Here is a 23,297-nt window from a genome sequence, read left to right on the forward strand (position 1 = left end):
CTGCTCTTTTTGTTTTTAAACTTAAGAGTCATAGTTTTAATATATGTAGATTTATTATGTAGAATCAAGATGTGAGTCTAGAAAGTTTCTTCTCTTGGGCACTTGCCTCAAAGAAAACCATATATGGTAATTATCTTAATGTGTTAAGGGTTTCAGTCTTATTTTTTCCTTAAGCATCAAACACAAGAAAGCAATCCAATTTTAAAATTACAAAAGGTTAGACCAAACAAACAAGTAACTCAGATATGAAAATTAGTTGTTTAATCATAACAAGACAAAATAAATATGGCACAAAAAATACTTTAAAATATGGATTTAAGTTAGCATTTCACAGGGTTATCTTAATAATTAGCTGCCAAATAACATAGTTTTTAAAAAAATTACAAAAATAGCAAATCAAGACTCAATAGAGTTGACTTTAAAAAAAAAAATCAAGTTTAATAAAAAATGCTGTAGAAAAGTCTTTTTAGAGCTTATGAATATTGTTTCAATACTTTTATTCATTCAGTTAAAGTAAACTTAACAAGCAGGATTTAAAATAAATATTTTAAGAAAATTTTACATTTGTATTATTTGATACAAATAAGGATTGTTAGAATTTACAACTGTAAATTCTTTGGTTTGACCCACAAAAGGCGTCTTTGAGCCAATAATACTTTTTGAAGTTCCAAAGTGTCTAATACGATAAACTCCAGGAATTTGATCTTTAGGTATTTCCCACATGATTTCAGCCTGGCTATGGCCAAGAATAAGGCTTGTCTGAACCCATTTAAACCTGTAAATAATTAATTAAAAAAATATTTTATTGATAACTTTAATAACCTAATATAATAGGCTGTTGTAATATTTAATTTTCAGCATTTCCTAGAATTAGAATGGCAGAGCTAAGTCACTTAAAAAAAGACAATATTCAAAATATATTTATCATTCTTGGCCAAAAGACAATGCATTGGTCACAAACAAACTGTCCCATTTGGACAACCATTTGAGAGAAACATTCAAGAGAAAGCCAATAAGATTTTTTATCTAAAAAAAATACCCTCTGGGTCAAGATTTAAACATTTTACCAAAGATTTTACTGATTATAAGATTTTAATCAAAGATTATAAAAACCAACACAAAAACATTGTTCCTATGGCAATCAGATTAATAAATACAATCCAACTATCTGATATAAACATTTCACAATATGATTTCAATTTGATTTTGATATTTTGGCAGATCTTCACATTGTCTTTAATTTTTTGAGGATTCTCTTCCTCTACTAAGTAATGTTTGAGTGAAATTTATAATGTTTGAGTGAAATTTGTTATGTGCAATACACAAAGTGTCAAACAAACATTCTCATGGATATGAAATATTTATTATTATTATATGGCTTGACCATGGTAAGGGAATTGATCCAAAGAAAAAAAAAATGACAAAGGGTTTGCTGTATGTTGGTGGAAGTAGGACAATGATAAAGAGGTAGATGAAGCCTCAGATTTGGTGACATAAACAGAAAAGATTATGAAATGAAGCAGCCCACATCAAAATCAGTGCTTACAAATATTAGGCAGAGAGTTCAATAGAGCAGAGCTGGTTGTGGGAAGACCCAAATTGAAAGCTTGAAAGTGCCAGGCTAAGGGCTATGTGTGAGCTGGTATCACAAATGGGTTGGACTGTTCAGTTACAGCTGGAGATGTCAATCATACCATAGAAATGTGGGATATGTGGCATAAACTGCTTATCAAGGGGGCTTGAGTTTAAATCCCTACTCAAGCTGAGTTGTGCTTGCTGAGTACAAGGAAGCACAGAAACCTCCTACATACCCCCCCCCCAACAGGTCCATAGAAGAGATTGCATGATAGTGCACAAAGTATGCTATAGCATAAAAGATGCATTAGACAAGAATAAATAAAAAACAAAATAAAATAAACAAAATCTTTTGTAGATGGCTGGCTGCCATTGAGAACATTTTCAGTCTATAGCAAAAATGTTTCATCAAATGAAATTTGTCAAAAAAACAAAACAACATTAAATTAAAATATACCTTGTTTCCCAATTAGCATCTGCATATACAACCACCCAATTGTGGCAAAAAACATTTCATCAAATAAAATTTGTCAAAAAAAAACAACAAAACAAAACAACATTAAATTAAAATATACCTTGTTTCCCAATTAGCATCTGCATATAAAACCACCCAATTGTCTCCATTCTCTTTATGTTCTACAGTTAGAAATGTATCTCCAGTCTGTACAGAAAGATGGAGTTACACAAAAAGCTAGTTGAAATGTATAGTACACAGAGAACTAAGCTAGGCACTATATTTTAATATCTGAAATGGTATTAATTGCACCATAAATAGGTTCATGGGAATTGAGTGTTAAGATGCCCAATTTGATGCCTATTAAGTTTGATGCCAAGGGCTTTGAGTAAAAATCCTTCTGAAAGGATCTTTTTTAATTCAGGATTTTAATGCAGCCTTATGTCACACGATTAACGGGTACTTGAAATTTTATAGAGAATGTAAAATTATTTTGCTGATAGGCTGAACTAATATTTAATGTTCGCCAGAGAAAAAATTAAAATGTACATCTTCTGCCCCATTTAGCATTAAATTTTGAAGAGGAAACTTTACTGCAAATAAAATAAACAAAATATAAAAAAATCCTTATAAAAAACAAAGCTTACCTAAGGGGAAGAGCTCCACTCTTACAACTATATCACTCAAGAATGTACAAGTTAATTCCCTTTTTCATTTAATTTATTAATTGACTAATTGGTTAATGTTTAAAATTGATTTATGTTTCGTTGGGTACAATAAATAATTAATTAAAGTTTCAACTAGATCGAAAAATGGGTGTGGGAGAAATAATGTGTACAATTATTTAAGGGGACAAAACCCTACGTATTTAACCATATTTGAATACTGAAGGATTAATTTCTTTTGTAGATATCAAAGAAAATAATTAATAACCAGTAATTAATTGACTACTTGGCTAATTTTTTAAATTGATTTGTATATTGTCTACGCCAGTGATTCTCAAACTTATTTGACCCTGGAACTTCTTAATATAGCCAAAACGTGCCCACGGACCCCTAAGTGAAAAAGTTACATAAATGCATATTATATATATGTATGCACAAATTTTGTCGGAGTGCTTATAAACATTTTAATTGTTGTTAAAAATAAAATTGAAAAAATGTCATTGAGATTTGATGAGTGTGTTTATGCCCAGCTCAAGGAGCACAAATTTCAAGTTGGTTTCTTTGATTTATGATGAGGCTCATTACGACAATGAATCCACATTATCTTATCTTATATAATACAGACGTTACTTCAAAAAAGAAGATGATTACGTCCTACGCGTCATGCATTTAGTCATGCATATTAACCAATGACTTAAATTCTGCCAAGTCACTGGTTTTCCTGGCTAGCTCAGGCAACCCATTCCATGCTCTAATAGCACTAGGGAAGAAGGAGTATTTGTACAAATTTGTCCTAGCATATGGGACGAGGAATGTGCCTTTATCTTTGTGTCTTTCAGAGTATTTTATTAAATTTTGTTTTTGTATTTGAAGATTATGGTTCAGTGTTTTATGTATTATTGCTACTTTACTTTTGAGTCTTCTGTCCTGAAGGCTTTCTAAATTTAGTGATTTTACTAAAGGTGTTACTCTAGTCAAATGTGAATATTCGTTTGTTATGAATCGCACTGCTCTATTTTGTGTCTGTTCTAGTTTCTTAATGTTTTCTTGAGTTGAGGGGTCCCAAACAGAGGATGCATATTCTATTATTGGCCTAACCAAGGTTAAATAACATTTTAGTTTTATGTTCTTATTTGATGTATAGAAATTTCTTTTAATAAATCCTAATGCTTTGTTTGATTTTTTTGTAGTTTCATCAATATGTGGATTCCATGATAGTTTTTCATTTATTATAACACCTAGGTATTTTGCGTTTTTAGTCTGTGTTACTGGTTTGCCATGAATAAGATAAGTGGAATTAATTTGTTTTAGTTTTTTTGTTACTCTTAACAACTGACATTTTTCTGGGTGGAAAGACATGCTCCAATTTGATTCCCATTTCTGTAATTCATCTAATTCTCTTTGTAAAATATCTGTGTCTTGTGTTGTTTTTATTGTTCTATATATTATGCAATCGTCTGCAAATAATCTGACTTTTGTTCCTGAAGTAATGCAATTTGGTAAATCATTTATGTAAATTAAAAATAGTAGTGGACCCAAGACTGCGCCTTGAGGTACACCTGAGTTTACTGTTATCGGTGTTGATTTAGAACCATTTATTATTACAGTTTGTTCTCTCCCTATCAGAAAGTCTTTAATCCACTGATGCAGTGGACCATTAATGCCGACCATTGTACCATTGTACCCAATAGGATGGGAAAGCAGTCAACAACTTCTGAACAATAACCCATAATGCAGGATATAATTATGGAATATGATTTTGTAACCAGAATTTTTGCTAGCCGTGTTTAAACTTTGGTTTAAATTCCTTATTTGTGGATATTTCAATAAGCTGCTTCTGTACCAGCATGGATTCATCTGTGATTGGTCTATTGCAACTGGTAATCTCTTGTACAGCTACAGAGCAGAGGGAGGAGCACTAAAGCTAGCAGCTACCAAGTTAATAAATCTGATAGGATAAACTGACTTTTAGTGAAAAAGTTATTTTAATTGTATACAATATTCATCCTTCTTCATACCCCCCTTTTGGTCATCTTGCATACCCCAGTTTGAGAACCACTGGTCTATGCCTATGGATAATTGTGCAAAGTTTCAACTTGATCCGAGAATGTATGACAGACAGACAGACAAAAGTCAGATAAACAGAGTAGTTGAAATAAGTTTTCTAAAAAAAAAAAACAATTTCTTTTAACAGATAAGCACTTGACTATTAGGATCTCAATATCTTACCCTAAGATCGTTTCTAGGATTGGCACTGACAAATGTTACTGTCACAGTAGATCCCTGAAAATGAAAGAAAAATATTTTATATTTAGAGGTATTGATGGAATAGTAAGATTCAGAGTCTAGCTGTCACACATTAAACTTTTTCTTTTTATCACAACAAGGCCAGAAAGTGGGGCAGCTGACATAAATAGAACATCATATGGTGAAAGAATGCTAACTTCTGATTGGCTACTAATGGTTGTCAAAACTTTGAGCTTGGCAAACATTGATTGAAGAGATAAGAAAAATGAGTGTCAACGAAAATATTGTTTGATAAAATTTTGGAAGTGTGGCATTGTCTTCTAGTTGGGGATGTTTGCAGTACTTCATGTGACTACCCAGACTTAGTTACAATTTGCATATTTTGACTATTGCTGTTGGTTTTATCAACTGAAGAGAACAGCATACAATCTTTCCTTGGCACAGTCTGCAAAAGAGTTCACAGCTCAGCAGCAAAAGCTGGCTAGAAGAAGAAGAAGTGAGTTTTGTATCAGTGTTAATCTCTTAGACTGGCTGCCAATCAAGGCTGTAGAGCCCAGTCTGCAAAGGCAAAGGGAATTTGTAATTTCAACTCCATCATTTGAAATGGAGAAAATCAGTAGAATTAAGGTGTTTATAATACAATTTTTTTTAATAGAAAAAAAAGACAAAATTGGTCAGGCATTCAATAATATAGTAATATTGACAGTAAGACATCCCGAATGTTTCTCATGCTAAATACACTAAACAAACTGCTTATTTTCTACTTCTAGCATAATGCATTGCATGGTTAGTGTCCTACCGCTGTATAAGTAGACTCGGCATCTTTAACCACAGAGCCAAACTGTGTTCCAGATGGAGCTGAATCAAAGATGACACCAGGTAATAGTGAAATTTGTTTGTCCAATTGATTAGGTGGTGTTGGACCTGGTGGGGATGGCTGGCCCTGGTAAACATTTAAGACTACATTATAATCATTAGTTCTGAGCAACATATCAATAATTTTTTTTTACCTGAGTCTGAGGCAGTGAAATGATTTTATAAATTTGTTTTAGCCCCAACAATATTGGTAACTTTCAAAAGCCAAATTTAAAAATCACAGATTGTAAAGAAGGTAATTTCCCTTAAATATACAAAGTGTGGCTTTTAAATGATTCAATTTGACCTTTCAAAAAAAGATTTAAATAAAGGAAAAGGAATAAATCCCTTTCTGCTATATTATATTTGATATATTAGGTATAAGTTGTTAAGAACAGATTATGTTAAGATTACAGAATATATATGCATTACTATCTGATTATATAGTAATATATAAGCAGACCTGTGCCATCTGAATAGCAAGAGATCTAAAAGTTTGTAGATATGCTTCTAAAGTGTGTGGTCCAAAAATAGTTGAAGCAGCTTCGTATCTTTGTTGCTGTGGTAAAAAATATCAATAACTAAGATAAAAGTAATTCACTCTATGTTTGAACATAGATAGAACACTAAGATAAAAGTAATTCACTCTTATGTTTGAGCATAGTTAGAATCTAAATTAGTATTAAATGTGCATGGTTCAATATGTTTCAACTTTAGGATACAGGCCAGGATGAAAAAAAAGTACAGGCCAAGATGAAAATAGACAGCAGTAGTAAACTGCTTTAACAAAATTGGCATGAGTCTCAAGTGTTGTTTTTTTTTTTTTTTTAATTTAGTAAAATTCCTTGTAGCCCTAAATAGTTGGAATCTTTAATTCCATACTCCACCATATACTGCCCAATTTAAACATCAAACTGTAATGTGTCCTGGGCATACGAGCATAAATACCAGTTTAGGATGACACAAAGTTAATGTTAAGCAAACACAGTGGCTTAAGTAGGTACATATGTAAAAAGAAATGATCACACTAAATGAACAAGACAGTTTCAACATCCTCCACTGCAGAGAGCTAAGAACAAAATGCTTTTTTGACACCACACAGACAGCCTACAGCTCAGTAGCAAAAGGCTAGCAAGGAGAAGAAGATATGGTAAAGACTTAAGATGGTTGTTTATTGTGTTGTCATTGTAAGGCCAGTAGATTGAAGATGAAAATTAGTAGGCCTATTTAGAATTTTGAAAACAAGAAAAATACCTGATATTCTTCATATGTGGCAATGTAGTCAGCATACTCGTTGGCTAATCCAGCAATTACCGTCTTAGTGTCAGCAGGAAAGCCTTGACTTGTAAGCGCCTGTACAATTTAATACAATTAAACAATTATATCAGAAGTAACTTGTAAATGTCTTGTTAAAACAAAAGTTCAAATAATCAAAGCTGTTGTATCTAATTTTCATTTCTTTTAAAAAACTTTATTAAAAAAATATAACATTACCAAATAAACATTATCCCTCATTCTGCGACCAGACATTGTTCTAGTTTTAGAAAAAAAAATTGTAAAAGATTTAAATATTAGGGCTTTTTCTTCAACAGTTAAAAAAAAATGTATAAAAATAAGGAATACTAGAAGATATTGTGAACATATTTCATTCAATGATTTTTTTTTTACTAAGGGAAATAATTTATTTTCACAAAAATTTATCAAATGATGTAGCTAGATCAGTGCTTTGACCATACAGTTAAGACCATACTTGGTTTATTAATATGGCTAAATTCATTTGGTAATTCAGTATGATTTACATACACTTAATCCCTTATGTTATTCACAATGGTTTCATATTCTATGTTATTTACTATGGTTCTACTAAGGTTTCATACTCTATGTTATTCACAATGGTTCTATACTCTTTGTTATTCACTATAATTATGTAACAATAAAAAAATTATTAGATAGCTATGTCATGTTGAAATTATATTTATTACAACAAACGCACACAAAAAGGTTTATCCATGTTTTGAAAAAGGACCTAAAGAAATATTCACTACATTGTTGCTATTTGACAAAAGACCTGTCATATCAAATTTTCAAGCATAAAATCAATTTTAAAGTAATATTTTTCAAATGCTTTATCGGGTTTGAGGTTACTATTGGTGTTTGCATCTATATTATGTTTTTGTTATAGTAGTCAAACTGAATTTCTATTTGCTTAGATGTTTGATATTATTTCATCTTATCTATAAAGATTTCTTTTGCTGAAACTATCTGGTTGAGTTAAATACCAATATGTAATATAAAAGAACTAAGCTTCAAAATACTAACGTAAATTCTCCAGGAACAGCAATGATAACAAACTGACCAATTCGAAGAATCTGATTATCAACAATCTGAGGTTGCCACAAGTATGGCAAGGAAATCTGAACAAAGAATTATGAATAATAAAAGCTTCATATGAAATTTTGGTAAATATAAAAAATGAATGCTTTTATTCTAAATTTTGTAAAAATTGTTAATGGTAAACAGTTTCTATTGTCTAATAATATTTGTACAACCTTCATTGAATTGTTCTAATCAAGTCGTTAGGAAAAGGATTTAATATTTATAAAAGTCGTTATTTTTTTAATTGATTCTCTTTCTTAGTTTCTGCTAGCATCAATAAATTGTTTTTTTTTTGCAAAGCTTATATCAACTCACTCTGCCTGTCTGGTAAAAATTTTCTAAACGTTATTTCTCCAACACCCAATCTCAGATCAAGCTAAAATTTTGCAAACTTATTTCTATTACCTGACACAAGAATCAATTTTTAAAAATTAAACAATTAGTTAACTATTGGTAATTAACTTTTTTTTTTGGTATGTTTGTTTGCCAATGTTTGTGAAATGTTTTAAATATTTCGAATGTTCCTTCAAAGTTGAAGATAATTACTTCCTAGTCCAAACCTCCTGTAGGATGATGGGGGATGGGAGCGGGTAGGGTTTGAACCCGGGACCATCGATAAATCTGAACGACAGTCCAGCGCGCAAACCGCATGACCAGGCAGCCATCCAGTATCAGGAACAAGGGAAAGAAATTGTACTTGACTGAAGTGATGGAATAAGCTGAATTAGTCCCCTTTGTAGGTTGCCATTTTAAAGTAAGTTTGTAACAAACAATAGGTAACTATACAATCTTCTAAGTGGTCAGAATGTTGGATTGAGCCATGAGTTTGAATTCAGGTCGTTCTCCCTTATTTTTTTTATAAATGCTTTTAAAAGTGAATACGGTGAAAATTCACCCACATATCCTTTTCTCTCACCCCCCCCCAACCCATTTCCCCAATTGGTACAGATAAGTGATATGAAAGCTAAAGCTATGAAATAGCACTAAACAAATACAAATTGGTAAAAATATTTCTGATCGCACAGATTTATTGTTGTAGGTCTAGATCTATTACAAATTTAATTACATGAGACTGATCCAAACTGATTGATACAATTACACCGTGTTTAAGTTTTTTTTTTTTTAAAGTATTATATATATATATATATATATATTTAAAAAAAATTTTTTTTTACTTTAAACCTATTCATAGAAAATATTAAAAAAAAGGAACAATTTTATCACCTCTCCTGTGTCAAGTAAAATTGGTTTTGGAAAGTGACATCTCTTTTGATTTTCCGTAGGTTCTTTAATCAAATCTCTGACTAAATTCCAAAATGGATTACTGCTGTTTGAGCCTGATAGATAAGTTATAGAATTTTTAAAATGTAAATATTATTTGATTGACAAATAAGAAATTGTTTTTAATATTTATTCAAATGAAACATTTAGTTAAAATCTATGAAAAAACCCACAAATTTCTTATAAAAAAGATTTTTTTTTCCCTGTATGGAAACATGAAATAGAAGTTCTTTAGTTTAGCAATTTGAATTGTATTAAGAATGTTATGGGCCTTCAGTGAAGACAAGCTCCCACTGCCTAGAAAATATGGGTGTTAGGGAATTTTTAATAAAATTTATTTCTTTTAATTCCATCTTGTAATTTGTTGTTTGGTAATTAATGTATTATTATTTGGTGAATGGTAATAATGAATGAAATCTTTCATCTTTTGAGAAAATGATATTGTTACAATGTTGATGTACATTAATATGATCTATATAAAAAAAAAAACAACAACACTGTGACACTGTTGGAGCTAACCAAATCCTATATATCTTAAGGTTAAAAAAACTTACCTTGCTTAAAGTCAAAGGCTCCTGGGCCATCTGTAGTGCCAGCAGCAAAACTATAGCCCATGGCAGGTTTACAAGTTTGTACCTAAAAGTTATGTTAGAAAAAGAGAAAGAAATAAAGGTGGATGTAATAATAAACAAACTATCAAACAAAAATCCTTAAAAAATGTAGATATGTTACCTTTGTTCCATTGGCTAGAGGAACAACTTGTTGGGTCATGTTAATGTAGGAATGCCGAAAATCAACAGGTCCAGTTATCTTTATTTGTGCCGAGTTGTATAATTCCTTTTGTTAGAATAAATGATTAATACAATTTTAGCTCGTGATTCCATCACAGTAGCTCAAGTAATGACATTAAATTAAAAAATAACTTTTTTTAAAGCAAAAACATTGAAGCTTTTAATGTTAAATTTATTTCTATTAGTCTATTGATTAGCTCTAGTTAGATAACACATAAGACTAGATAAAATCTAGATCAACTAGGCTTCCTGAATGACATCAGTCAAGTACAATGTACGGCTTTGATGATTGTCTTTAAAAATCTCATTTATCTGGAGTATATTGGTTCAAACAACAACTCAGCACAAAGTTTGGTTACCAAACATCTTATCACTTGTGAGCCAGAAAGACTTATTTTAAAATAATTTAAATAGTCTAAATTTAGATCTTAGATCAATACATTGCTCACCTTAAAAAAAAATTGTTTAGCTTCATGTGTGATTCAAAATGTGAAGTCACATTTTGTAAACAAACGTAGACAATTACAATTTTTCAAAATTAAATGTTTCGACATACCAATGCTTTCTGGTATTGATTGTTTGCGATGATCTGAGTACTTTCAAACATATCTTTTCCAGGACCAAATGCAACACATAGTTCATTCTGATTGTTAAAAAAATAAATACACTGTTTCACTCAAATTTTTAATAGAAATATTAACATGTGTGAGCTACAGGCAATGATATTTCATAAAGTCACTGAATGACTAAAGTTAAAACAAACCTTTCCATTGCATGTACTAGTGATGGCATCACAAGGTAACCCTGTATCCAAACAATGAGGCCCTTTAGTATTTGGGGAAACATCCCCTAAATTACTTTGAGCAAAAGCAGCAACAAATGTGCCCTGCAAAAATGAAAATATGCAGTTATTGTAAGAACCAATGACAATAGAAAAAAAGGAATACTTTAAAAAAAAAAAAGCTTATATAAAGGAAAGGACTGCTAATTACTGCCATTTATCTGAAAAATACAGGGTTTGGCTCCCTTTCTGCTATATAAAACAAAATTAATTAATGAATACTAAATGATTAACTAATTGGTTAATTTTTGGATTGATTCGAGTATTGTTCTTGACAATGAATAATTAAGCGAAATTTCAACATGTCAAAAGGGCATACTCAGACTAAATCTATATATACATATATCCACATATCCCAGTAAGTAGCATTTATTCCGCTTATTTTGAAATCTAACTAAATAATTAATCACCAACAATTAATTAACTAATTGTTTAATTTTTGTTATTGATTCATGTGCAAAGTTTCAACTTGATCAGAGAATGGGAAATGGGAGAAAAAACAAGTTCAAACCTTTTACCATACAGAGTTGATATAAGCTTTGTAAAAAAGAAAAAAAAACTAGACCATTACATTTACAAAGGTTCATACTTTTCCAGGCAGGGCTCCAGGATTAAACTGTTGTTCAAATAGAAGAGAAGCATAGCCTTTGTTGTCACTGGTCAACATCTTGTTGGTATTGTTCATACTTGTGCCATGAACAGCAAACCAGCTGATGATTACAAAGAAATTATTGTGTTTGGAATAAATTATGGCTATTACATTATAGATTTATTCTACTATAACACTTCATAAAAAAAACAACCTTTTGTTTTTAATTTGATTGTAGACTAACCCGAAAATTATTAAATAGAACATTTTATGTTCTGAGATATTTGCAAACAGAAATTATATTTAAAGATATTCTTTAAATAATTGTCAAGAGAAACAAACAATGAGCTGAGCTCTTACTTCTGACTTACCTTATCATTCCTATCCCATGTCCAGTCTGATTGACAAACTTCAAAACAACCATTTCTTTGTCAACATCATATTTATACCTATCAGAAAGTACAATTATCATATAAGAATATCAAAAATAGTTCAATGACTCTAAAAGTTAAGTAAAGTAAGTTCCCTTCCAGACCTTGCAATCAATGAGGCAGATGATATAATGTTAATCTGTTCTTAAGCCTGATGGTTAAATAGGATGTCATATAATCAGCACAATAACCAATTGCCTTTACTTTGCCCATTAATGTCAGGTAACCCATGTTTACAATCCTAGTCTTCTGCATTATCCTTTAGCCATCATGCCCCATACAAATAATTATTTAAATAATGTTGGCTCACATAAAAAACAACCTAACTTATTCATAATTATAATATAGCAAGTTGTTAATTTCACAATGTAAATGATAACATTTTAATTTTCCAATGAATATAAATACATTATGCCAGGAATAGTTCTCAGACAAGACATTCACTGAATCAATCTGTCAATCAGTATACAAATTAAAATATATGATAATCATTCAAATAGATACCACTATCTCAATTTATTGACTGTAATCACTGATATGTCAATCTACCATTTATGAAGGCAAGCTCATTTCTAAATGACACTGTGACATTAAAAATGATTTCCTACATTCTTATTTGAAATAGCCAAATGATCAAATACTTGTAAATGAAAATTTTTTCGTAAAGTCTGTCAAGAAACTCTACTATAATGAAGTTAACTTGTATATGACTTTAATGATATTGTATTTTATTGTATATGTATATAAACATAGTTACTTTGATCTTTCTTCAGCTGGGTTATTGAGATAGGCTGTAGGACTCCTATTGATATTGGAGTCCAGCAACTCTCCACTATTCATGAAAATGTCAGCTGGTTGTAGATTTTCATGAGCATTAATAATACTCTGTCAAGAAATAGCTGACAATGTTAAACTGACACTTATTATTTCAACTCATCGTGGCAATAGTGGCATATCGATTAATAGCGCAATAATGACAAGATGAGTCCAAGATATTCAACATAAAAAAGGAACAGGGAAACAAAGTATTGAATTAAATTGAAAAAACAAAATGCAAATAGAAAATTTAAAAACTGGCTTATAGGCTTTTCTCCTTAATTATGCCTACATTGACCTAAACTGACTCTTCCGCCATCAAATTAGCAATGAGTTATACTTAGATGTTATACAAGTTTGTCTTTTTTGTCACATTTTGTAAAGAAAAAAAAAGAAAATTGGTCAAAGAAATCATCTCTATTTATTTCATAGGTGTTCATTGTTACGTCTTTAGAAAATGCATGCTGATTGTATTCAGTACACAGATGTACCAACAAATCTAATAGCCTTTTTTTACCATAACAAAATAAAAGAGAAGCTAATAAATGCAGTGTAAATCTTAGAAGATTTATTAAGCTACCTGCAGTGTACCATCCACCAAGGCACCAAAGTTTTGTTGATTGAACCCCAAAGCGGTGAGATCAAATAACAAATACTGACTAAAGCCACCTGAGCCGCCATGAGTATGTGTTCCACTAACAGCAATGTTTCTTTCTGTGTACAAGTCTCCAAATTTGTTCTTTAATATTTGAACAACCTTTCACAAAATGAAACATAAAAGCAAATCAAATATAAACAATTTTGTTTCATCTATTTTATTTACGTTTAATTATGAAGCTGCAGCCTAAAATCATTTTCATATTAAAAATGTCACAATATCCAATTATGTTTATAGATATTACTAAAAAATTTTATTTGATAACATTGAGCTGTTAGTAAATGTGCTTAATAGTGATTTACTATTAAGAAAAATACAAATAATTGATGCTTTTTACAGATGATTCATAGTCTCAGAAAGATATGTCCAAAATGGTCAAAACCCCTTATTTCAGAAACTTAACTGACTTAAATATAACTACTTTATACAATGAAAATGATTAAAAGCCAGAAGTGAATTTAAGAAAAAACCATTTTTGAAGCTAATTAAAATTATATCCATATATATAACTCAAACATTTTTTTAGCACTTGTCTTTTTTAACACTTGTTCCAAATAGCACAACATTTTCATAAACTTGATCATACTTTGGGATACATTAGGTAGAGTTTGTGGGACTCTACAGTAGTTAAATCTTTTACTAACTGATTTTACTTTGTTAAAATGCCTGGAACCAGTTGAAAGTTATCTCACCAGACGTTTTACTGCTCCAGGAGACCAGCATGCATCAAGACTGACAAATACTGTTCTTTTGCTAGACAAAGATTCAGCAAAAATAAAGGCCCTGCTAAACTGACGAAGGTGAATCCCATGACTGGTTTGTCCAGGATTAGCATAGCCCATCTGAAAGGAAAAATATATTTTATAATTGCCAACAATTAAATGTTTAAGTTTTTTGAGAAAAGAAAAACAAAACAAACATAAAAAAAACCCAACAAATCTTTCTCAACCAAATAACCAGAAACTTTGTATTCAAGCATATTTATTTTATCAAACATTTTATCATGAATTCTATTTGTCAACAACTAATCCTCCTAAAAGAACAGACAAGGAAAAAACAAATTCAACTGAAACAACGGACAGACCAGAATACAAAGATTCTTGGACTGTGATACTCTTTGACATGTTATACACCAAATTTAGCAGAAATTCAGAACTTTTGTGTCAGTTGTTGGGAACGAATGTTAAAAGGCAATTTCTTTTGCTAAATAAAATAATATTTTCTGCTGTGGTTTTGAAATTTTATGGTCCTAATAAATCTTTGAAGGCACAGACTTGTGCATCTAGATCAGGGTTGGGAGCTGTACTGCTTTAAAAACATGGAGAGAGATGGTGTCCGGTAAGCTTATATCTAGATTGATGAATAAAGTGGAGAAAAATTCTGCACTGTTATAGAAGAAGACTCTAGTCACTTGCATTGGATGTGCAAGATTTCACCAGTTTATGTACCGAAGACATACTTATAGAGACAGATCACAAACTTCTGGTTAACATTTTTAGGAAAGCGCTTTCTAATTGTTCACTAAGAAATACAAGGTTTAGGTTATGTCTTCAAAAATATGACATGAATGGTGTTTACGTTTCAGTTAAAGAGTTAAGGACTGCAGATATGTTGTCAAGAGCTTGTGGGAATGCTCCTTGAGCTCCAGTGGATGGCAGATCATGAGGATGTAAGCTTTATGTCAGTATCCAAGGATACATTTGATATGATTAGGGAAAAGTGTCCTTCAGATGAAGTGTTACAATCTTTTATGGCCATAGTTATACAATGGTGGCCTAAAGAAAAAGCTGAGTGCCCTTGGAATTTATTGGATTTTTTTGGAATGTGCGAGATGAGCTGACCATTGTGAATAGGGTAGCTTTCAAAGGCAGCAGAGAGCTGACCATTGTGAATAGGGTAGCTTTAAAAGGCAGCAGAGAGCTGACCATTGTGAATAGGGTAGCTTTAAAAGGCAGCAGAGAGCTGACCATTGTGAATAGGGTAGCTTTAAAAGGCAGCAGAGAGCTGACCATTGTGAATAGGGTAGCTTTAAAAGGCAGCAGAGAGCTGACCATTGTGAATAGGGTAGCTTTAAAAGGCAGCAGAGAGCTGACCATTGTGAATAGGGTAGCTTTAAAAGGCAGCAGAGAGCTGACCATTGTGAATAGGGTAGCTTTAAAAGGCAGCAGAGAGCTGACCATTGTGAATAGGGTAGCTTTAAAAGGCAGCAGAGAGCTGACCATTGTGAATAGGGTAGCTTTAAAAGGCAGCAGAGAGCTGACCATTGTGAATAGGGTAGCTTTTAAAGGCAGCAGAGAGCTGACAATTGTGAATAGGGTAGCTTTTAAAGGCAGCAGAACCGCCAGTCGTAGGTTGAACCTCACAGAAGCAAGACATTTATTGTTCTTGAGTTAGAATTAATAGAGATCAGTTTTGTACTTATACTAAATCTAGTAGTTATTTGAATATTTTATATTTCTTGATACAGTTCACTTTGTAAATGCTGTATTATATGTTCATGTTTTCAAGTTTAGAATTAAAGTTTCTGTGTTTGAATCAAAAGGATCTTCTTCATTGAATCTAGTTAATATAGAGATTCAGACATTATATAGAAAACACAGCACGTCACAGTAACTCATCTTATCAGCTGACATCTTCAAGTAAGACTTAACTCATCTTATCAGCTGACATCTTCGAAATCCTCAGCATCACAGTCATAACATCTCAGCACCCCAGACAAAGATAAACTAACAAGAGAAACTGATAGTCAAGCTCTTTAACATCAAGATCATTAGGAGGCAAAAAGATTATTAAAGATCCCCTCAAGATCATATATTTCACCGTGGCATCTGGCATCATCCACAAAGATCTAAAAAAATCTTATTGACTGTGATACAAACAAATATTCAAATTTGATTAGAGTAACACAATTAGTAAAATCACTAAACAAAAGAATAAAAAGTAAAGTAGCTATAATACATAAAACACAAAACCATAATTTACAAAAAGAAAAACAAAACCTAATGAAATACTCAGAAAAACACAAAGATAGAGGCACATTTCTTATTCCATATGCTAGAACTAATTTGTAATAGTGCTCCTTCTTCCCTAGTGCCATCATTAGAGAATAGAATGGGTTGCCTGAATCAGCCAGGAAATCCAACTACTTAGTAGAGTATAAGTCATTGATTAACATGAATGACTGGATTAACACATGAAATGCGTAGGATGTAATTATCTTCTTTTTTGAAGTAACGTCTGTAATATATAAGATAACATTGTTAGGAACAAGGTGAATACTATAAGTGTTTGAAGAAATGTGGTGAAAACTGCATTATACAGAATGCTTTAAAAAATGCTGGTTGCTCATGGTGATGTTCTTTAAAATCTAAATTACGATTCAGCAAGCCAATCTATGATAGACATAGAATAACATCTAAAAAAGTGCAGTTCATTGAAATTAAAGTACAAATGAAAATTTTGATAAATAAACACGTTTTTACAACCAAAACGCAGCAGTGCAGGGTATACAAAGGTGCAGGGTTTACAAAATTTGTTTACTCATACATAAACATATCATAATGGAAACTATGGACATATCAGGGTGTTTATACTTCCTTTTGTTCGCTGTGTGGTTGCAAAATGTACATTGGAATGAACATCTCATTATAAGCCTCAAGAAAACAAATAGTGCTGAAGTGGCAGAGAATCAATTGTGGCAAGTAAGTAAAAAACTAAACTAATTTGTCGATACTGATCATGTCAAAATATATATACTACAATGCATGCAATACATCCCCAATCAATCCCCAGTCTCACTAATGTCACTGTTCTCGCTATAATTAGTGAAACCATTGAAACTTGTATTTTACAAGGGTGTTGCACTCTATGAATTGCATGTTGGAACAGGGATTGGAGCATGCATGCGTCTTTAGGGCTCTATTGAGCAACAACTTTATGTACTGGTAGTTTACAGCAATTCACACTTTTCACATGTGGGGTATACAAGAGTGCGGGTTGTACAATTTTTGTTTTTACTTATTTTGTCATTATACTAATTTATGCTTGGTATACATGTGTGTGGGTTACACCCATATGTGGGGTATATGCGAAAAAATAAAGTAAATGTACAGTCTATGTGAAACAATGACAAAGACCACTTTTTTAAATTTTTGCTCACTTTCTGAAGCCATCATTTTGACAAAATCTTTATTTTTACATTTTTCAGTTCAATAATTTTCTTTTAAATGCCAAATCATTCTAGCTTCAGAAAATGTTTATTTTTAGTGGCCCCTGAAATAAAAATTGCTATTGTTTTTCTGGTGTATATTTATCAAATTTAAATCTCAAAAACTTAAAAGCTTCTTTGTTTTTCAGCTTATATTTATCACATTTAAATCTCAAAAACTTAAAAGTGTTTTGAAAATCCATCATCTGTATCAAGCTCCAAATAAGTTATGTTATCTTTTTGAGATACACCTGGTTTCAAAATATTGAAAAGATTAGTTCAAGACAAGATAAAAACAAACTTTGCTAGCAGTTAAAATGTCACAAGCAGAACATAAAAAACATTTTAGTCACCCTTAGACATTTAGACTATTATAAACTTTTTATTTTTGAGTAATTCAACTAATTCAGGCAATAGTCCAAATGATTTGTAAACTGTTCTAATTCATTTAAGATAAGATAATTTTATTGGTCCGGTCCAAACAAATGGAAATTCAGTTTGACTATAATTGTCCACCTCATCATAACTTAAATCAAGAGATTAGAAACAGAATCAATGTAGCGATTGGACCCCACGATGACCTAATTACTGTCAAAAAATGCAAACCCTAACTCTATTATCATATCACAAGGTCCTCAGGGCTATTCCTTCAGGAAACAGTACCATGAACAAGAAGAAGAGGCAGACATCATAAGAGATGGGAAGACACCATAAAAGAATTGTCAGGCCTGTCATTGAAAGAAATTTGTCCAAGGCAAATGACAGAGAGGAATGGAGGAAGATGGTACACAGATCTTGTGTGGTACCCCAATAGTTCAATGGACTAAGGGATAGGTGAAAGAAGGTGAAGCATAACAACTATAACAATAACAATATGGATGCAAAGACTAAAAAGATTCACACACTCTCACAACCAGTGTTTTATTGAATTAGGCTTCCATCTACTTCTCTGTGACGACAGATAACCTTGCAAAACCCTGACAAAGTGGAATAAAAGAATTATTAAATCTTTCTGTTTTAGCCTTAAAAGGTAATGCTGATGATGCTGATGACAATTTTTAATATAATAAGTGTTTTGTTTTACAGATAATGAATACATAGTTCTTTTTATTTTATTTTATTTACAAAGCTTATATCAACTCACTCTGTCTGTCTGGTAAAAGAGTTGTACATGTTATTTCTCCCAAACCCATTCTTAGATAAAGCTGAAATTTTGCATTTATTTCTTTTACCTGACAAAACAAGAATCAATATTAAAAAATAACAAATTAGTAAATTAACAATTGGCTATTAATTATTTTGCTTGGTTGTAAAATGTTTTACATGTTTCGGATGTTCCTTCAGAGTTGAAGATAATTACTTCCTAGTCCAAACCTCCCGCAGGACGACGGGGGATGGGAGCAAGCAGGGTTTGAACCCTGGACCATCGATAAATCTGAACGACAGTTCAGCGCGCAAACCACACAACCAGGCAGCCATCCTTTAAAAGCCATCGAACAAGGGAAAGAAATTGTATTTGACTGATGTGGTGGCATAATATGAATTAATTTCCTTTATACCTTGCAGAGAGAAATTGAGACTAACAATTTATAGATAAGTAAAAAAACCTTGTGATTTGATTTCACTGGCACAGAGGCTAGAGTGTTGGCTTGAGCCCTCGAGTTCGAATTCAGGTCATTACATTAAATTTTTTTTTTCCTTGAGTTGATTATCCTAATGCTTTTAGCTCTATATAACCATACCAATGATTTCCATAGCCTATAGACTAGGCCTGGCAGTCACTGTAAGAATGAAAAAAAAAGCGATTGGTTAGAACTTAGTTTCTTATATTATATTTTTTTTATTTGTTGAAGGTTTAACTTACAAAAAGACTGAAAGCAGATTCCTCATCTTCAACTTCTTGATAATAAAATTAGCTGTGTTCCTATGTATTACTACTCACAGTTAATTTTATTTAAAAATAAATTAGGTCACTTCATTCCTCTACACCGAACGCAGTTTTTGTGTTTTCCTTTTCACCGAACATTCATCCATGTCACCGAACACCACTATATAATTATTGCTAAGAAATTATATCTGTGTTTTTTTTAAATTATTTAGATTGTATTAAAAGAAGTAGATTTACTTCTGCAATATTTATTTATAGTCTATGGCATCCAACCACCACAAAGCGACTAAGGATCATCTCAAGAATTAGATAATGCCAGGACATTATGGTTGGAACAATGTTGCATAAACAGTTTCCCCCTCCAAACTTGCTGGAAAAATTAATTTTGGGAGCAGAGGCATCACAGGCTCTGCCAGGGTGTAGCACTGAGTACTGCAAACTACCGGAGGGTCTATGGCTCCTGATTTTTCTCCATGGTTGACTCTCAAAGCCTTTTCCATGAAGAAAGGGTGGGAAATGCAGCCCCAGCTGGAAACTAATATATTGTCACATCTAGCCATTGTACGCTGGTGGTCAATTTAGATTTTCTTTTCGCCAACTAGGTCTGTCCTCGGCAAATGATTTTCTAAAATTGGTAAAGTACTCTATTGCTTCCAGCCTTAGCAAAGTATTATATATATATTTTATTTTATTTTAAGTTTATTTTTATATATGCCTATAAAATCTCTTTATAGAAACAGACAGAGATAAATCTATATAGATCTATAAATTAAATATTATAATTTAATAAACATGACATTTTAAATTGCATGCATTCTCCTTTAATTCCCATCTTATCTTATATAATGTTTGTACAGACGTTAATTTAAATTTAAAAAAGATGATTACGTCCTACGCGACATGCATTCAGTCATGCATATAAAAAATATTAACCAATGACTTAAATTCTGCCAAGTCACTGGTTTTCCTGGCTAGCTCAGGCAACCCATTCCATGCTCTAAAAGCACTAGGGAAGGAGTATTTGTACACATTTGTCTTAGCATATGGGATGAGGAATGACCTGAGTCTAAGTACTCTAAGTTACTAAGTCGTCTAAGACTAAGTTAATATATTTATAGACTAATAGTAATAGTAGTAATAGACAATAGACAGAGAATTGGCCTGATAATTAAAAATTCCTCCTGGCCTTATAGATTAAAATTTTTAAAATAAAGCTAACCATATTAACTTCGGCAGCAGGACCTGTAATATCTGCTATACCGACACCAACATAATAGCTTTTAGAATTCGGGATTGTAAATATCAAAAGTAGAACCGGTAAATAATGTAATCGGATCAGCACTGAAATGGTGGTCGCCATTTAGTTAATCATGTGATCATAGAAATACTTTCTATTTTTAACTGTTTTCTAGAAAAGAAAAAAAGTAGGATTAGACTAACACAATGTCACAGATCTTGATCCGGATTGTTAGGTCAGAATAGATTTAGATATCACCTAAGCATGAAAAAAAAAATGGTGCTGGTATCAATAAATAAATATAAAATAATATATTATATAAAATCGAGATTAGAAAAACTGCAAAAATAAAAATAAAATAAATAAAGGGTTAAACCATGGTTAAACCATGGAACTATACTAATGGAACACCAGCTTCGAGTTTTTTACAAAGCCAAAGAGAGTCGAAGTGCCGTCGCGCATCATTTTTGCGCATGGTGCAATGTGGAGAAATCCATGATGATGCCAAAGAAGAGATTTACTCCGTCAGTCCCTTGCAATGGGTGTAAAACTTTCGTACGCTCTATTTGATTAGATGTGTAAAAACTTCATCCATTTTCTGACTATCTGATATAAAAGATACAATTTTCCCGAATAAGAGATCGTCACAAAAGTTATTTTTTTCGACCACCCTATAAAATGCCACATTTTTTCAAAAAAATAGAATCTAAATTCCGAAAATACAATCTTTCAGTGTTTCTGTGTTTGGTTTATTTACACTAAATCTGGATGAAGACCCGTCTACCGTTCCTCTAAATGCGTATTTGTTACGATATACTAAATTGCACGAAATAAAAATAAAAATAGGAGGCCTAATACAGTTTTGACACTCCAAGCTACGCATTTCTAATCGTTTTTTTTTAATTATTATTATCGAAAGGACTAGGCTATAGGCATACACGTCTCGTGGGAAACAAAGAAAAAGTTCATCTCGGTAATATTGTAGCCTAAATAAAATGACCAAAAAAAAAAACAACTATAGCCTAATCTAAAATGAAATAGATCTAGAGCTAGATTTTCTTGGACGAATGATACAAAATAAGTATAAATAATAAGAAATAAGTCATAGTCATATGAATCTGATAGATCTAAAACAAATACTGATAAGTCATTCATTAATTAATTATTAGAATTACTTGACTACCAACTGGGTATTTTTATTGCCAAAATACAATGTATTTTATGTGCATTTATTAAAAACAACAACCAAAAATTAAGCGTTCGACGCAACTAGATCTAATATTAATAATATAGATTCTGGTTCTAGATCCAGAAAGCTACTTCTCTAATTCAGTTTTCTAGTTTAATTCTAGTTAGATCTAGATGTCTAGACCAGTAGATCTAAATCTAGCCAGGGTTTTTGTCATGGAATAGATCTATAAACCTGCAGCCGCCTACTGATCACGATATGACAGATACTATTGTCAGTATTGATGAGATACTCTCTCTACTTCTATTTAATATAATATATATAGGGATAGATCTACATCTAGATCTAGTAGATCACAGTAAAACTCAATGTGTACTTCCGACTTTAGCTCAACAAGTCTACTCCAAAGTATACTAGTAAAGTCACAAAGTGTAAAGGATCATTATATATTCAAATAAAAAATTTATAGGCCTAAATGAATCGAATAATCAGTCACTAATTTGACTAATCTAAATTGTTATTTTTTAAATGGCAAGTGTTATTGATGACTTCTGACTTGTACACAAGTTGCAGAGATTCTAGCTTTTATTTTGATGACGTGTTACGATATATCAATGATATTTAGATAAACGCAAGTACCAGGTGGAACAGAGAGAAGGACCATTTAATATAAGGCAAAGAAGTAAGATGTTTATAATCCATCAAACTCACAGAGGACTTGTGTCATTTGTGACGGCATTTCATGCATTTACAGAAGCTACAAACTATGCTACAAAAATGATAGGCTTGTCTTTGATTCCTAAGACTTATGAGGAATGCTATGTTTCCAGAGGCTACTCAGCCCCAGCTGTGACCTACATATTATGCCACACTGAGCACAGGCATAACCATTGTCCACCTGTGGCAGAATCAGTTGGTTTTTTTTTGCCGTCTACCCTCTGCAATTAATGTTAATTGGTGTATACCACACCTTTGTAAGTGACCTCCAGCTGTCTCGTTCTGAAGCTGTATGCAACCAGGTGCTCTCTTATTCTATGTCAGTTAAAGTAAGTTGGCGCCTAAGCTTGTCTTTAAAGCATTTCTGTGGTACCTCTTAACGTGCATATGACATGTTAGGCAAATGGTTTTGCCTATCGGAATGCCATTTCGGAAAGTATAGGTGCTTAAAATGAAACTCCAAATATCTGGACTTACAGT

At 31.9% G+C, this 23,297-nt stretch overlaps 1 protein-coding gene across 2 annotated transcripts; it reads right to left on the minus strand.

Annotated features, from left to right (window-relative positions):
- Positions 1-246: 246 nt before the first annotated feature.
- LOC106078246 (uncharacterized) lies at positions 247-21,068 on the minus strand. Of its 2 annotated transcripts, XM_013239181.2 has the most exons (20): positions 20,894-21,032; positions 19,394-19,567; positions 14,272-14,421; positions 13,502-13,678; positions 12,863-12,990; positions 12,046-12,123; positions 11,675-11,795; positions 11,008-11,130; positions 10,801-10,887; positions 10,186-10,290; positions 10,008-10,089; positions 9,397-9,509; positions 8,116-8,210; positions 7,291-7,330; positions 7,051-7,149; positions 6,260-6,355; positions 5,741-5,884; positions 4,924-4,977; positions 2,151-2,236; positions 247-775 (listed from the first exon to the last, which is right to left on the minus strand). In XM_013239181.2, the coding sequence occupies exons 3-20, from the start codon at positions 14,419-14,421 to the stop codon at positions 559-561; spliced, it is 1,995 nt and encodes a 664-aa protein (XP_013094635.2). In that variant the 5' UTR covers positions 19,394-19,567; positions 20,894-21,032; the 3' UTR covers positions 247-558. The 2 variants fall into 2 exon arrangements, with proteins under 2 accessions (XP_013094635.2, XP_013094566.2); XM_013239112.2 differs by lacking the exon at positions 19,394-19,567 and having other exon boundaries at positions 20,894-21,068.
- Between the last annotated feature and the right edge of the window lie 2,229 nt (positions 21,069-23,297).

This window comes from Biomphalaria glabrata, chromosome 2 (assembly GCF_947242115.1).
Source record: "Biomphalaria glabrata chromosome 2, xgBioGlab47.1, whole genome shotgun sequence".
NCBI classification, from domain to species: Eukaryota; Metazoa; Mollusca; class Gastropoda; family Planorbidae; genus Biomphalaria; species Biomphalaria glabrata.